The following is a 16,980-nucleotide window of genomic DNA, read 5'->3' on the forward strand; positions in this document are numbered from 1 at the left end:
TGGAAGAATGTTTTCCTGTTTGCTTATGGCCTTATACAGCTCATTGAGTGAGGACTTAGTGCCAGCATCAGTTTGTGGTGGTAAATAGACAGCTACAAAAAATATAGATGAAAACTCTCTTGGTAAACAGTGTGGTCTACAGATTATGATGAGATACTCTACCTCAAGCGAGAAAAACCTTGAGACTTCCTTAATATTAGATTTTGTGCACAAGCTGTTGTTTACAGATATACACAGACCACCACCCCTTGGCTTACCGGAGGCAGCTGTTCTATGTTGCCGATGCAGTGTAAACCCCGCCAGCTGTATTTTATCCATGTCATCGTTCAGCCACGACTCAGTGAAACATAAGATATTACAGTATTTAATGTCCCGTTGGTAGGATATTTGTGATCATAGCTCATCTATTTTGTTATCCAATGATTGTATGTTAGCTAATAGGATTGATGGTAGAGGCAGATTACCCACTCACCATCGGATCCTTACAAGGCACCCCAACCTATGTCCCCGATATCTCCGTCTCATGCGAATGACGGAGTTGTTGGCCTTGTCGGGTGTCTGAAGTAAATCCTTCGCGTTAGACTCATTTAAGAAAAAATCTCTGTCCAGTACGAGGTGAGTAATCTCTGTCCTGATATCCAGAAGCTCTTTTTGGTCATAAGAGATGGTGGCGGAAACATTATCTACAAAATAAGTTACAAATAACATGAAAAAACACACACAATAGCACAATTGGTTAAGATCCCGTAAAACCGCAGCCATCTCCTCTGGCGCCATTCAGTCCTTGTGACTACTGTTGATGCTTAATATCGTCATGCATTATACATTCAGTCTCCACCTGCCGGTAGCCACTCCTTATCTCTGTCTTCTGCCATCATATCTGTGTCATGTAGACCTTGCGTTTATGGTTGGGTCATTTTATCAATCAGATAATGTAGAGGTGTTGAATTATTCATAAAGCATTAACCTCCCTGGTGTTGCATATGAGGTCTGTGTAATAGAAATGTCTTGCCATAATTGTATAAAGACTAATACAGCAATTCATGATTACTTACTCAACGCTCACTAGTCGACTATTTGTGCAGTATCTAAATCAGGGCTCCAACCCGGTTCCTGGAGAGCTACTGTCCTGTAGGTTTTCAATCCAACTCCAGTTGTAACTAACCTGATTCAGCTCATCAACCAGCTAATTGTTAGAATCAGGTGCACTAGGTTACGGTTGAAGTGAAAACCTACAGGACGGTAGCTCTCCAGGAACAGGGTTGGAGATAAAACCTACAGGACGGTAGCTCTCCAGGAACAGGGTTGGAGATAAAACCTACAGGACGGTAGCTCTCCAGGAACCCTGGTCTAGATAATCAGACATTTTCTTCAGAAAAGAGGGAAGACCGATTGAGATTGGAGTACTGGGCTGCATACTGATGTGTAACATAAAAGTCTGTTAAAAGCTTGCTAAAGTTGATTTAAGTCATGTAGCCTTTGTACTGAAAGAACTGAGCTGTTTATGTTTCTTCAAACAAAGCAGTTGTCAATACCTGTTCACAATGACTGACCGAGTCTGTCTTCTACAATGAGACACATGCACACACACACTCTCTCACTCACACACTTTGCTCTGTCCACATATTGAGTTCACCTCTCCTTTCACTGAAATCCTGAGCTCATCAAACATCTATTGTTTCAGAGCAGTGATGTTTTGGGGGGGGGGGGGGGGGGGGGGGGCAGGGTGGGGGAGAGGGGACAGGGGAAGAGGGGGATTGAAGGACACTTCCACTATGGGGAAATAAAAAGGCCCTTTGTGTGCACCTTAAGAGCTGAGCTGGTGGCACAGAGGACAGCCTGTGTTCGGCCAGGTCTGTCTATCAACAGGGCTGAGGCTTGGGCTCACAAACAGGACAAACAGGACAAGGACACAAAAAGGCTATCCTGTCCTTCCCAGCCATCCTCACGTGCTCACCTCACTCCCATGTCAATGCCATATGCCTGTCATATGCTCTGTCACCTGTCACTCACTGGGCTTAATGTGTTGGACAGTTCACATCCTAGGACATGGGGATCAGCGATGTCCTAGGAATGATTTTCTCTGTGGAAGACCATTCTAGTATGAGTCAGAGGAAGGGAAGTGAGCCTGTGTCTATGCTGCAACCCTATGATCAGTGTTTGGTCAGTAGAGAGAGAAAGTGTGATTGGAAAATGATGGGATGAGGTCTCTCCCGTCTCCTTTTCTATTCTCTTCCCCCTCACCTCCATCTTTTTCTTCCAGTTCTGAGGCCACCGTAATGAAATGGGGTGGGTATTGGAGGCTGGTGGAGAGGGGTGTTGGGAAGTGTCTTTACCCAGGATTAAACACCAGCATCCAATACCAATTCATTAATTAAATCAATTAAGATGCATTTTGTTGTGGGGCCCGTCCTCTCCCTGCCCTGGCTCACCTTTCCCCATCCTCTGAAGAGTAGATGGCCTCTGATTGACTCCAACATACTCTCCTCTCCTGTTTTGGGCTCTTAGTGGTGCTCAGTCGTTTTACATGATTTGAATAGTTCTGGCATCACATTAGTGAACCCAGTTCCCTCTAATCCCATCTGGCCTGTGGTTAGAGACAGATAGACAGGGTGCCAGCAGAGCCACTCAGCTGAGAGAATGGGGAAGTAGGCTCTAATAGAAGCATCCCTAATTCAATTTCAATGAATGTGTGGCTTTAATGGATTTTACCTGGTGGGCCTGAAATTGGAAAGATTTCAGGGTACATTAACCTGTTTAAAGTAATTGGAAAAAATGTCTGATTTTCATTTTGTGAGGAAGGAAGTTGGTGACATGCAGGAGATTATGATCTATTTCTTAGGCCACGTGAGTAGAGTTTTGATTCGGCGTAGCTAAAGTGTTCCTTCCCTTCCGCCTGTGGGGTTGGTCTTTTATCTCCCCCATGACATTTGATGTACTCTTCCACAGATACGCTGCACAGTGCACACCCACCGTCACCAAGCCCTCTCCTCTCCTCTCTCCTTCATTGTGTTTTTGGGATGTTGAACTTCTTGCTTTGTCATCTCTTTGTGTTTCTCCCGGGTGAGGTCTTTTTTTTTGTTGCTCTGCTCTCTGCCAGTTGGGGCTGGCCTCCTTTCATTCCTGCTTTTTTAAAGGTCAGCGTGTCTGGGATAAAGATGTGTCGATCACAGGATAACCCTGGCTGGACGGGTAATTTACATCAAAGCTGCTGTGAGAGGATGTTGGGTTCTGGAGCACCCAGAGGCCTCTCTCTTTCTCTCTCTCTGAGGACCTCTCCTCAATACTATTAGCCCCACAGAATTACGGTGGAGATATGGCCTTGAGTCTACTCCACCCTGTCTCTCTCTTCATCTCAGCCAAATGTTATGTATCTCTGCACACTATTTAGTATTCCATTGGTGATGCAGAGGAAATTAGTGAGCATCATAGGAACATTTTGAATTTTTTGAACAGTCACCTGACAGAATTTCCAGAGGAGCACGGTAGTTGATCCACCCACGCTAGACTTTGTTACTCTCTTCCAATCTTTTATTCAGTCTCTTCGGCAAGTAGCCTAGCGTTTAGAGTGTTGGGACAGTAACTGAAAGGTTGCTTGTTTGAATACCTGAGCTGGCAAGGTAGAAACATCTGCTGTTCTGCCCTTTAGCAAGGCAGTTGCTGCTCCCTGGGTGCTGATGACGTGGATGTTGATTAAGGCAGCCCCATGCAGCTCTCTGATTCAGAGGGGTTGGGTTAAATGTAGAAGACACATTTCAGTTGAATGAATTCAGTTGTCCAATTGACTAGGTATTCCCCCTTCCCTTCTCTTCCTCCTCCTTCTCTCTGTTAGTTTCCAAACATGGTTTGCATTGATTTATTCTCATCCACCAATTAAAAGTAATTTTGTGAGCATTAGAGTAAGCCATGCTGGGAGCCTTATACCACAGCAGTCTGTTCATTAACTCACTGATAGTTTATGCGTACAGTGTGTGTGTGTGTGTGCCTACGTTTTTGTGTGTGAGTGTGTTTATCTGAGATTCCCATCACATGCAGGGAATTCATTCTCTGTTCTCAGGCTAAATCCTCATGTTGTTGGAGCAGTGTCAGTAGCCTTTGCTGCCACACAATGCTTATATTTTATAAACTCCCTGCCCCCATGGCTGTAGAGGGGTCATTGACCCTGGGAAGGTTGAGAGGAGGAGAGGAAGCCACTGGTGTAAATAACCCTGGGCTGTGATGGCTGTGAAAAAGACCTGGACGCTACACAGAATACCAAGTGTCACTGCATACCCAGCTCTTCCTCCCCACGTAGCCTACTGCCTGCTGTCTTAGTAGTAGTGGCATTGGCAGAGCTCTGACTGGTTCTGTGTGCCAATGCCACTACTTACACTACATGACAAAAATATGTTTTTGTACGTTTACAATTGCAAAATGTCATAAAATGGAAAGCACATCTTTAAATATACACAACATGACCAAAAGTACACCTGCACGTCGAACATCTCATTCGAAAATCAAGGGCAATAATATGGAGTTGGTCCCCCCTTTGCTGCTATAACAGCCTCCACTCTTCTGGGAAGGCTTTCTACTAGATATTGGAACATTGCTGCGGGGACGTGCTTCCACGTTGGGCGATTAGGCCTGGCTCGCAGTCGGCGTTCCAATTCATCCAGAAGGTGTTCAATGGGGTTGAGGTCAGGGCACTGTGCAGGCCAGCTAAGTTCTTCCACACCGATCTCGACAAACCATTTCTATATGGACTTCGCTTTGTGTACTGGGGCATTGTCATGCTGAAACAGGAAAGGGCCTGCGCCAAACTTTACAGTTGGCACTATGCATTTGGGCAGGTAGCGTTCTCCTGGCATCCGCCACAACGATTCATCCGTCAGACTACCAGATGGTGAAGCATGATTCATCATTCCAGAGAACGCGTTTCAACTGCTCCAGAGTCCAATGGCAGTGAGCTTTACACCACTCCAGCCAACGCTTGGCATTGCCCATGGTGATGTTAGGCTTGTGTGCAGCTGCTCGGTCACGGAAACCGACGACAGACGATTTTTACCCGCTACGCGCTTCAGTTCTAAGTGGTCCCGTTCTGTAAACTTGTGTGGCCTACCACTTCGCGGCTGAGCCATTGTTGCTCTTAGACGTTTCCACTTCACAATAACAGCACTTACAGTTGACTGGGGCAGCTCTAGCAGGGCAGAAACTTGACAAACTGACTTGTTGGACAGGTGGCATCCTATGATGGGGCCACATTGAAAGTCACTGAGCTCTTCAGTAAGGCCATTCTACTGCCAATGTTTGTCTATGGAGATTGCATGGCTGTGTGCTTGATTTTATACACCTGTCAGCAACTGTTGTTGCTGGAATAGCCAAATCCACACATTTGAAGTGGTGTCCACATGTATTTTGTATATATAGAGTATACTGTAGGTATGGAAGTGGATATGGATGGACCTCACTCCATCCTTCATTGTCCATCACAGGATTTGTGGAATGAGTCGGCTCTCCTCTTCCCTCAACAGCTGATCATCTTGTGGAACATCATTATCTCCAGGAAGCACATCTGGAGCTTTCAATAGGCCTTCCATTTACAACCAATTTCCTCCACGTACAGAACTATTTATTCCACCTATTTTCAAAAGTAAGAACGAATGAAAAATTTGAGTGAGGGAAGAAAAAGGGGGGAAAACAAGTGTGAGGGTAAATCAGTCTCCTGCCGCAGGCGACATCCCGGCATTATCGCTCCGTCACAGCTTAGTGAAGGCCTGGTCGTGTGTGTGTGTGTGTGTGTTTGTGTGTTGAGACTGAGAGGGGTGTTGTGCTGTAAATGATAGGCATGTTTATCCGTACGCACACGTTTGCCTGCAGATTAGCAAGTGCCTGCTGTAGGAATCAGTGGAAACACACTCCTCTCCTGCAGGATGGGAGCCTCTCTTTTCTTGAGCTGAGCTCCTCTACCTGCTCTCTCGCTCTCTCTTTCTGTTTATTTTTATTTTTTAATCAGTTCATCTCGAACAGGGTGACACTTTTAGGTCCTGGGACCTGGGAAGATACTGCCATATACAGGATAGATGAGCAGTTGAACTAATCCTCTATGTAAATTAATAACTGTACAAATTACGGCCTAACTGCCATCCAAGTCAATGATTTCCTCTTGGAATAGTTGAGGCAAGGAGTTAGAGCCATCTAAGTTCTTGGTTAAGGTAATCTTATGGAGATACAGGAAAGCAATGGTGCCTCTGAGTTGAATTGAATGGAACACCTCTGACTGGATGGCGCAAAAGTGGAAATGTTATGCAAGTGTCTTAGTTATGTACGAGTATTATTAACTTACTATTCATATGTATCTCTCTTTGTTGTGTGTTCCCCATCTTTATCTTTGTTTTGTCTACCCCCTCTCTATCTTTCTCTGTCTCTCTCTCTCTCTGTCCCCCGACTGTCGTCAAAATACAATTAGGAGACAGATTTGTGAGGAAACCACAGATCCGCACACCATGATCCGCACACCATGATGCTTCCTTTTTGCACATAGCTCAGCGTGTTGACACAAAGGGTGGTGTAATTGTCACACATATATGCATACAAAACAATTTTCCTCTCTCCAGTATGGGCACTCAGGAGAGCAATGGCACAACATACAGTAATCTCTGCTGTGTGATTCTGAAATGCAAAGCCAATGAAACATGTTCCCTCTGTGAGGTGGAATGTCCGACCACTGAGGGGATGTTACGGACACTTGCGGTCCATGGTATAAAGGTACAGTAGGCTACATGGGCCAGGGAACCACAAGTTCACTGCTATGCACCATAGTCACATTGGTCGCAACCCTTTCTTTTTACTGAGCCACTTCAGGTCATCTGCCCTCCCAGTCTGCCATGCCCCTGTCAGTATGGCTACAATTATAAAATACATGAGGTTATGTAATAGATGCAAATATGGCCATGGGCGCAGGTGGGGAATTCTAAATGCTTTCTTATCATTCATGTTGACATTGTGATGGTTAAAAGGGACACTAGATGAATAATTCATGAGAGATTAAAAGTGGGGGCTGATATGGCTGATAAAATGACTGTCCTGGGAAATATTGTGTTTACACTGATTTCCTAAGGTGTGCTGTTGTGTGTGCTGTTGACAGTAATCTGAGGCTAGGCTGTTTACAGTGAGACTTCATATTTATTCATATTTATAGAAATGTAAAATGTGTGACAAAATGTTGGATTTTTTGTAATCCTATTAACATTTTATTATGACTAAAAACTGCTTACGAATAACATATACTGCCGTTTCCAGATGGTAGTTACTGTTGTCTCTGATAGTTGTCCTATAGCAGCTGTTTCCCTTCCCTGTTGAATGCCCGAGATGTGCGGCACGACAGATCGATTTAACTAGCAGCAGAGTGCACAGTCACACTCTGACTGCAAATGTAACAGGGTTGGTTATGTTTCCACTTGGTACTGCAGAAATATGTATTCCTATTGGTTGGTTGAGTTTTACATATTATACAATTGGTTATGCTTGCAGATAGGGGACGCGAACGTCACTTCTTCCCAGTTTATTGACATGCAAGCGGTCGGTCACGTTCTGAAATAGTGGAATCTATTTACGTATATTTACAGTGTGTACGAGTTAACTATGTACATTTCCTGATATATACTGTACATATACAGTTGAAGTCGGAAGTTTACATACACTTAGGTTGGAGTCATTAAAACTCGTTTTTCAACCAATCCACAAATTTCTAGTTAACAAATTATAGTTTTCGCAAGTCGGATAGGACATATACCTTGTTTATGACAAAAGTAATTTTCCAACAATTGTTTACAGACCGATTATTTCACTCCTAGAGATGAATGTACTTTGGTGCGAAAAGTGCAAATCAATCCCAGAACAACAGCAAAGGACCTTGTAAAGATGCTGGAGGAAACAGGTACAAAAGTATCTATATCCACAGTAAAACGAGTCCTATATCGACATAACCTGAAAGGCCGCTCAGCAAGGAAGAAGCCACTGCTCCAAAACCGCCATAAAAAAGCCAGACTATGGTTTGCAACTGCACATTGGGACAAAGATCGTACTTTTTGGAGAAATGTCCTCTGGTCTGGTGAAATAAAAATAGAACTGTTTGGCCATAATGACCATTGTTATGTTTGGAGGAAAAAGGGGGAGGCTTGTAAGCCGAAGAACACCATGGCAGCATGTTGTGGGGTTGCTTTGCTGCAGGAGGTACTGGTGCACTTCACAAAATAGATGGCATCATGAGGGAGGAAAATGATGTGGATATATTGAAGCAACATCTCAAGACATCAGTCAGGAAGTTAAAGCTTGGTCGCAAAGGGGTCTTCCAAATGGACAATGACCCCAAGCATACTTTCAAAATTGTGGCAAAATGGCTTAAGGACAACAAAGTCAAGGTATTGGAGTGGCCATCACAAAGCCCTGACCTCAATCCTATAGAAAATGTGTGGGCAGAACTGAAAAAGCTTGTGCGAGCAAGGAGACCTACAAACCTGACTCAGTTACACCAGCTCTGTCAGCAGGAATGGGCCAAAATTCACCCAACTTATTGTTGGAAGCTTGTCTTTGTTGGACATCTGTTACACAAACGCACACACAAACACGCACACACTGTGAACTCTTTAGCCGTCGGATGGGAGAGGGCAGACCATACTGTATCTGTCACACTACAGTGGCCCACAGTGAACTGAACAAGAGAACTGACTAGACATGCACGCCCATGTAATAGACACACACATATAGCACATGCACATCTTCCTGTTCTCGTCCTCCTGTTCTCGTCCTCCTGTTCTCGTCCTCCTAGATCTATCCTCTGCCTTCGACAGCGGGAACTATCAGATCCTCCTTTCCACCCTCTCAGGGCTGGGCGTCTCAGTTTCTGCACAATGCTGGATTGCATCCTACCTGGCAGGTCGCTCCTACCAGGTGACGTGGAGAGGATCTGAGTCTGCACCATGAGCTCTCACTACTGGTGTCCCGCAGGGCTCGGTTCTAGGCCCTCTCCTATTTTCTCTATACACCAAGTCGCTCAGCTCTGTCATATCCTCACATGGTTTTACCCAATCATTGCTATGCAATTGACACTCAACCACTTTTCTCCTTCCCCCCTTTTTACACCCAGGTGGCAACACATCTCTGCATGCCTGGCAGACATCTCAGCTTGGATGTCGGCCCACCACCTCAAGCTCCACCTTGGCCTGCCTTCTCCAAGACTTCTCCATCATGGTTGACAACTCCACAGTGTCCCTCCCAGAGTGCTAAGAACCTTGGCGTGACCCTGGACAACACCCTGTCATTCTCTCGCTACTGCAGGTTCATGCTGTGCAACATCCGTAGAGTACGACTGTTCCTCACAGAGGAAGAGGTGCAGGTCCTAATTCAGGCACTTGTCATCTCCCGTCTACTGCAACTCTCTTTTGGCTGGGCTCCCTGCTTGTGCCATCAAACCCCTGCAACTTATCCAGAATGCCGCAGCCCGCCTGGTGTTCAACCTTCCCAAGTACTCCCATGTCACCCCACTCCTCCGCACACTCCATTGGCTTCCAATCGAATCTTGCATCCACTACAAGACAATGGTACTGACCATGGGAACTGCCCATCCCTACCTTAAGACTATGATCAAACCCTACACCCAAACCCGAGCACTCCGTTCTGCCACCTCTGGTCTATCACCTCTGAACTCTTGGCCCTCCCACCCCTACTGGGCTCAGCTCCCACCCAGCCCAGTCAAAGCCCACTCACCCCAATGGTGGAACGAGCTTCCCCCTATCGTCAGGACAGTGGAGTCCTTGCCCATCTTCCGAAATGTCTGAAACCCATCCTTTTCAAAGAGTATCTTAAATAAATCCCATGGCGCCCCCTTAAAACCCTACTACCAATGACTTTGCTGATAACTACATTATTGAGGAAAAATGTACTTGGTACGACTGTGATATGAGGTTGTCTCACCTAGCTATCTTACGATGAACGCACTAATTGCAAGTCACTCTGGATAAGAGTGTCTGCTAAATTACTAAAATGTCAAATGTAAACACTCATTACTGTAAAATATGTGTGCTGAATGAGACATCTGTGCATTCCAGAAACCTGCAAGCTCTGCACACCAAATATATTATTTACCAACATCTCAATTGGTCTCAGACAACCCTTAACAACCTCCATGTAATGCTGAACAAAGCATCTGTCTTGGTGGGTCTCATAGTGCCTGATCTTTGTTCTGTTTACTGTCCAAAGAGAAGAATTGGTAGAAGATCCAATGTTTCATTGTTGCGCATTACTACAGTATAATGAGCTGTTTTTGTGCAGTCTGGGCCAAGAGAGTGTGTAAATGGTTTCATGTTGTTTTGTATTCCAGGTAAGAGTATGTGAATGACTAGATGTTGTTGTGTAGTTCAGGGTAAGTGTGTGTGTTAATGGCTTGATGTTGTTGTGTATTCCAGGGTAAGAGTGGGGCGGCAGGTAGCCTAGTGATTAGAGCGTTGGACTAGTAACCGAAAGGTTGCACGATCGAATCCCCGAGCTGACAAGGTACAAATTTTCCCTGTGGCTCAGTTGGTAGAGCATGATGTTTGCAACGCCAGCATGGTGTGTGCAACGCCAGGGTTGTGGGTTCGATTCCCACGGGGGGCCAGTACAAAAAAATAAATAAAAAAATAAAAAATGCATGAAATGTATACATTCACTACTGTAAGTCGCTCTGGATAAGAGCGTCTGCTAAATTACTTAAATGTAAATCTGTCGTTCTGCCCCTGAACAAGGCAGTTAACCCACTGTTCCTAGGTTGTCATTGAAAATAAGAATTTGTTCCTAACCGACTTGCCTAGTTAAATAAATAAATAAATAAATAAAGAGTGTGTTATGTGTACATGTGTGTTAATGGCCTGATGTTTGGTGGTCTGGGTACATCCCAACAGTCTTTTTGATAGTGTCAGCTGCTTCTGAGGCGTTTCAGCTCAGCTTCCATTAGCCACGAGCCACAAACCATCGCAAACCACCGTCCCCCCTGTTGTCCCCCAGCAGTCCCCCTGATGACAAACTCATTTTTTCCCCTCCCTGCTGAGCTGTCTCATTCACCCACACTGTGTTGGAGGGGGTGGACCAGTGTAACAGTGAAACATGGCCTCCTGCATGCAGCGCCGAGCCTGGTGATGGAGGATGCAGATGGGCCTCAGCAGAGTAATGGAGGGAAACGAAGAGCAACAGAGTGCCATCCCTCTCCTCTCCAATGGCCTGTGCTGCATCATGGAGCCAGGCAGAGCGGAGCGAGGGAGAGGGGAGCGAGAGGCCCAGGAGCATGCAGGGGACTGCCGACTGGAGACCACTGTAGCACAGCTTCCAACTTATTGGATTTCCTCTGAAGATGTTTGTTTCCTTCACTGCCCCACTGAGGGACAGTGCTTAATTCCTAGTTATCTCATCATTATTTATTGAGGGAACCCTCCAAGGAGTCAGAGTGTGGCTTCTGCAGTCGATCAGGGTCTGAATGAGGAGGTAGAGTGTTAGGCAAGGGTGTAACCTGGTGGTGGGGGGCCTGATGTTATTCTGAAATGGTGTTTCAATTGAGAGTGGACTATAGTAACTTTCTGATTGCCTCAGGACTAACAGTGTCCACTTTGTTATGCTCAGCTCCATTTTGCTTTGCTATGCTGACAGATTTGTGAAGTAGCATATTGTGACTCCCATGCAGTTTCTGAGAGTATTGTTAATGAAGTATTGGAAGTTGAAAACATTTAAAAACACATGACATTTCCTCTTCAGTTGATGTGGGTATTATATTTTCTTTATTCATTTGTTACTGTGCATTATTTGGTATTCAGGACATTCAATTTGGCACGTAGCTCAATACGTTGAAAGAAAATATATTCCCTGACGGGTTGGTATTGATATAGAAAATGCCTCCACCTTTCATTTCTGTGAAAATGTCAGCTCACAGCTTTCCTTTGTTCAGAGTAACACCCAATTGTTGCATTCTATTCTGTAAGTCTCAGACTGTCCTATGACTTCACTGGCTATTTGGGTGTTGATTCCCACTAGTACAGAGAGTGCTACTACATCCATTAGAGTTCCTTTGTGAGAGGGAGAGGTACAAGGAGAGATAGAAAACCACTGATAAAAAGGACTTTTCACTATTCCGTCTGTATGCTGTTAGTGAATAGACTGAGCTTCTTTAAATTATGTCAGTATTTTGCCACGTTTTCCAGACTCCATTGTGTATTGTGGAGGCAATACACAATGGCAATTTACTTGATTTCATGTTTCATAAGAACATCGCAGGTAGATATTTCCTTTAGATTAGTTGTGCCAGCACTCCATTTCAGCACCATGAGTTGCTTTCATATTCGTAGTCTATTTGTATGTTATGATTATTCACTCCCTCCCCAGCTATCAAAGACATGAAAAGCACATTTGCCATAATTCTGTTCTAAATGCTATATGTCAGTTTTAAAAGTTTAGAAAAGTTGAACAGCTCCAGTATTTGAAGTGGTGTATCCACATGGGGAGTGTTAGATGACCAACATTAGAGGAACTCTGATGGGCCTACAGAGCTGCAGGAGGTTCCTCAACTGGATGCAAGGCCATATTGAACATTAAGTCAATAAAGGGACTTTTACTTCAGTCGATGTACTCAATGTACTACACAGTACACTCCCAGCTTCGACATGGTTGGGGAGGTTAATGCCCTGTATTCCTAAGTGCTGGATTCAGCCGAGTACAGAACATTCTCAAATCCAATGTCTGGATGGGAAACTACTGAGAGACATCATGTTTATTCAAGTGAGGAGAAACAAGAACCATGTCCCCTTTGCTCTCTGCCTCCTCCTGAAAAAAACAGAGAGTGAGAGAGGAGAGAGAGAGAGAGAGAGACAGAAAGACAGACAGACAGACAGACAGACAGACAGACAGACAGACAGACAGACAGAGATAGGCCTTAGAACATACCTTTACTGTATTTAATATCTCTAAAATGTGTGAGAAGCGAGAGCCATCTTAGAGGAGTGTGTTTACCTGTAACATTAGCTTAAATACTTCATACCCGCATTTGTCATTCTGGGTATGACATTCAGTGTGTTTGCTTCATTTGAAGCGCTGAAATTTAATCTGAAGCGCCCTCCTCTTTTTCGTATGATCCTGTCACATTAGGTCTATCTGTCTGGCTTCACTAATTTTTCATCCAAAGGGAGCTTACTCAACAAACATCCAAGACAAAGAACAAGCTGGTCAAGAGAGCTCAAATTTCTAGAAAGTAACACGCAGCCATGCATTCTGAGTGACCATTAGCCCTGGACTGTATCCCCAATCTTGTAGAGTGGAACCACACCATCTGTGCTGCTGTCTTATTACGCTCCAATCATTGTTCCTGTAATACGCTAATAAGGTTTCACATCAAAGTATTCCCTTTGACTGGCCAGTGAGGGTTTTGTCATTGCATATATGTCTGGTGATGGAAAACGTTTGTTATTGCGGTTATGGCAGACGGCAGCTGGCATGGATTTGAGCTAGACAGAGTCTCAGGACACAGATGATCAGTGAGACATCAGAACTCAAAATATATGTTTGTTTTACTCCAAAGTTTGTAAACAAAGTAAATGTTAACGCTATATAGTCCGAAAACATGGTTAAAACTATAATTTTTACATCTTGGATGGTCATTCCTTCCGTCCATAGCTCTGTCTGTGTAGTGTTGGGAAGGTGTTTGGTGTTGGAAGATGTGTGGTGTTGGGAAGGTGTGTGGTGTTGGGAAGGTGTGTGGTGATGGGAAGGTGTGTGGTGATGGGAAGGTGTGTGGTGATGGGAAGGTGTGTGGTGATGGGAAGCTGTGTGGTGATGGGAAGCTGTGTGGTGTTGGGAAGCTGTGTGGTGTTGGGAAGCTGTGTGGTGTTGGGAAGGTGTATGGTGATGGGAAGGTGTGCGGTGATGGGAAGGTGTGCGGTGTTGGGAAGGTGTGTGGTGTTGGGAATGTGTGTGGTGATGGGAAGGTGTGTGGTGTTGGGAAGGTGTGTGGTGTTGGGAAGGTGTGTGGTGATGGGAAGGTGTGTGGTGTTGGGAAGGTGTGTGGTGATGGGAAGGTGTGTGGTGATGGGAAGGTGTGTGGTGTTGGGAAGGTGTGTGGTGTTGGGAAGGTGTGTGGTGATGGGAAGGTGTGTGGTGATGGGAAGGTGTGTGGTGTTGGGAAGGTGTGTGGTGTTGGGAAGGTGTGTGGTGATGGGAAGGTGTGTGGTGTTGGGAAGGTGTGTGGTGTTGGGAAGGTGTGTGGTGTTGGGAAGGTGTGTGGTGTTGGGAAGGTGTGTGGTGTTGGGAAGGTGTGTGGTGATGGGAAGGTGTGTGGTGATGGGAAGGTGTGTGGTGATGGGAAGGTGTGTGGTGTTGGGAAGGTGTGTGGTGTTGGGAAGGTGTGTGGTGATGGGAAGGTGTGTGGTGTTGGGAAGGTGTGTGGTGATGGGAAGGTGTGTGGTGATGGGAAGGTGTGTGGTGATGGGAAGGTGTGTGGTGTTGGGAAGCTGTGTGGTGTTGGGAAGCTGTGTGGTGTTGGGAAGGTGTGTGGTGATGGGAAGGTGTGTGGTGATGGGAAGGTGTGTGGTGATGGGAAGGTGTGTGGTGTTGGGAAGGTGTGTGGTGATGGGAAGGTGTGTGGTGATGGGAAGGTGTGTGGTGTTGGGCGGGTGTGTGGTGTTGGGAAGGTGTGTGGTGATGGGAAGGTGTGTGGTGATGGGAAGGTGTGTGGTGATGGGAAGGTGTGTTGTGATGGGAAGGTGTGTGGTGTTGGGCGGGTGTAGCAGGACACAAATGGTTATTCCTGAGTGCACCACACTGGCCTCAGCCTGATTAATAATTTAAAGAAAGGCAATCTTTTCCGTTTCTTTCCATAATTTCCCCTCAGCAACCCGACTGCTCTACAGTATGTGCAGTGAATGTACTAATAACTTTTCATTTGTAGATTTTCACTGTGAACATTATCCCTTTTTGCAGTATTTTCTGCCAAGGACATAGGGCTACTTTAATTTGCTGCAGTTACTGAACACATTTCATGATGTCCTTTTTGGATTCAGAAAATGTTTGTTATTATAACCATTACTGGAGGATAATAGACATTGTATTTAGTATACACATGGAAACAAATTGCATGGTCCCTGTGCCAGGGACAAACACTTTTGTTAATCTACTTCAATAATACATGTTGAAGCAAAACAACACCATGATTTTACTGTAAACAATGTTATTTCTACCATTATATGTACATACAGTGATAGTTTTTTATTGAACTGAAGAACAGCAGTTACACCACAAAACAGAGATAAACATGTACGCCTGGCCACAATTTTCCTCTTCCAGGAGGATACATCTGTTAGTCACATAATTGGCTGGAACGTGACAGAGTTTGAGTAATTATTTGATAGGAAGAAAAGAACAGACAGCTGAGACACATATGAAGAAAAAGGGATTTGTTGAAACCATCTGATCCTTTAATGTGTATTTCTATGGCGAAGACGACATGGTCTGTTGGGCCTCAGCTGTTTGGAGCAGGTTCAGCTGGATGCATACAATGATTCAGTGAATTAAAGATCTATTTGATATAACCACATGTTTAACCAACCCATGCTGCACTGTGTTCTCTCTCATCCTGAGTCTCTGTGTGTTTTTTCTGCTTCACCAGGGTCAAGTTGAAAGAGGGCATGGTGTTTCTGGGTGCCCGGCCCAGCAACCCAACCCTGTGGATGGTGAGCCAGGATGTGAGGAGCGAGGGGCACAGGGTGGTCACCCTCCATTGCCGCAGGAAAGAGTCCAGCTACGGACAAAGGTCAGTCAGGAGCACCTGGATCTCCCCACTGTGTCCTATTGGACATCACTGGTATACTGTATGCACAACCATCTACAACCTGCACTCACCCATCTACAACCTTCCCTTATAGGACCGAAGTCTGCCTTATAACTCTTGACTCTAAATATCACAGTGTTGGCTAGAGTAAACCCAGCTAACACATAACGTTCTGAGAACCATATGTTTCTTAATTCTTGGTGAGAGCGTGGTTGTCCTATGATTATTTTGCATACAACCTTCCCAAAACCTTCTGGGAATGGTGCAGGATAGTTGCTTTGCTTTTAAACATACTCAGCACATTTAAGGAACTTGACAAAATTATTTTCTTGGTATTTCATTACTTTTAACAGAACGTTTCATAATAGTTCAAACATGGTTACATTTAATGTCCTAGGAGCATTCTCCAACTGGTTTGACATTGGGAATGTTCTCAAATAGTTCAGAGAATGTTAAGAAACAGCGTTCTTCTGTGGGAATTTCAGTACTTCAGCATAACGTTTCTTACAGGTTTCGTCATGGTTCTACTTAAAGTCACGTTCTCAAATTGTTCCAAGAACATTAAGAAAACTTTTTAGAAAAACCACAAGGAAACTTTAATATCGTTGAGAGCAGTTCTAAGATTGTTATTTAAAAACATACATTCCTTTCTCAGAATGTTAAGAAAACATTTCATAAAAAACACAAGAACACTTTAGTAATGTTCAGAGAACATTCTAAGAATGTTGATTAAATACATATACATTCCCTTCTCGTGTCAACAAAACTCTCTCTATCCTCTATCTTGTTAAGTGTGTTCAGGTGTTGGCCTCTCCCACTAATTGGCAACACCTGATCTTAATGAGTGCTTGTTTCCTTTGAGATGGGGTCTTTTTGAATAGACTAAAATGAACAGCATTGTTTGCGTATAAAAACATGGCATGCTAGCTCCATCCTGATGCCGGATTGGATAGAGAACAGAACATTATAGGTTCAAATCTTACTGATGTCATGTCAAAATACAAAATACATTTGTTTTCTCATGATTAATGCTTAAGGAAATTAATTTCTGTGTGTCCTATCTGCCCTTGGAATTCCAAAAAGTTAACCCAAAATAAGCTATCAGTGTTAGTAAAATTTGTATTGAAACGTTCAGTCAAAGTTAAGGAAGTTATTCAAAAACC

The 16,980-nt window shown here is 44.5% G+C and overlaps 1 protein-coding gene across 1 annotated transcript in view; it reads left to right on the top strand.

Moving 5' to 3' along the window:
- Positions 1-16,980, top strand: part of LOC106585532 (transmembrane protein 132C) — a 217,694-nt gene that overhangs the window by 82,417 nt on the left and 118,297 nt on the right. Inside the window, exon 3 of the mRNA XM_045706869.2 lies at positions 15,656-15,799. Within this exon, the coding sequence (XP_045562825.1) occupies positions 15,656-15,799 (144 nt within the window). The remainder of the gene's footprint in view (positions 1-15,655; positions 15,800-16,980) is intronic.

Source organism: Salmo salar, chromosome 24 (genome assembly GCF_965601325.2).
Source record: "Salmo salar chromosome 24, fSalSal1, whole genome shotgun sequence".
NCBI classification, from domain to species: Eukaryota; Metazoa; Chordata; class Actinopteri; order Salmoniformes; family Salmonidae; genus Salmo; species Salmo salar.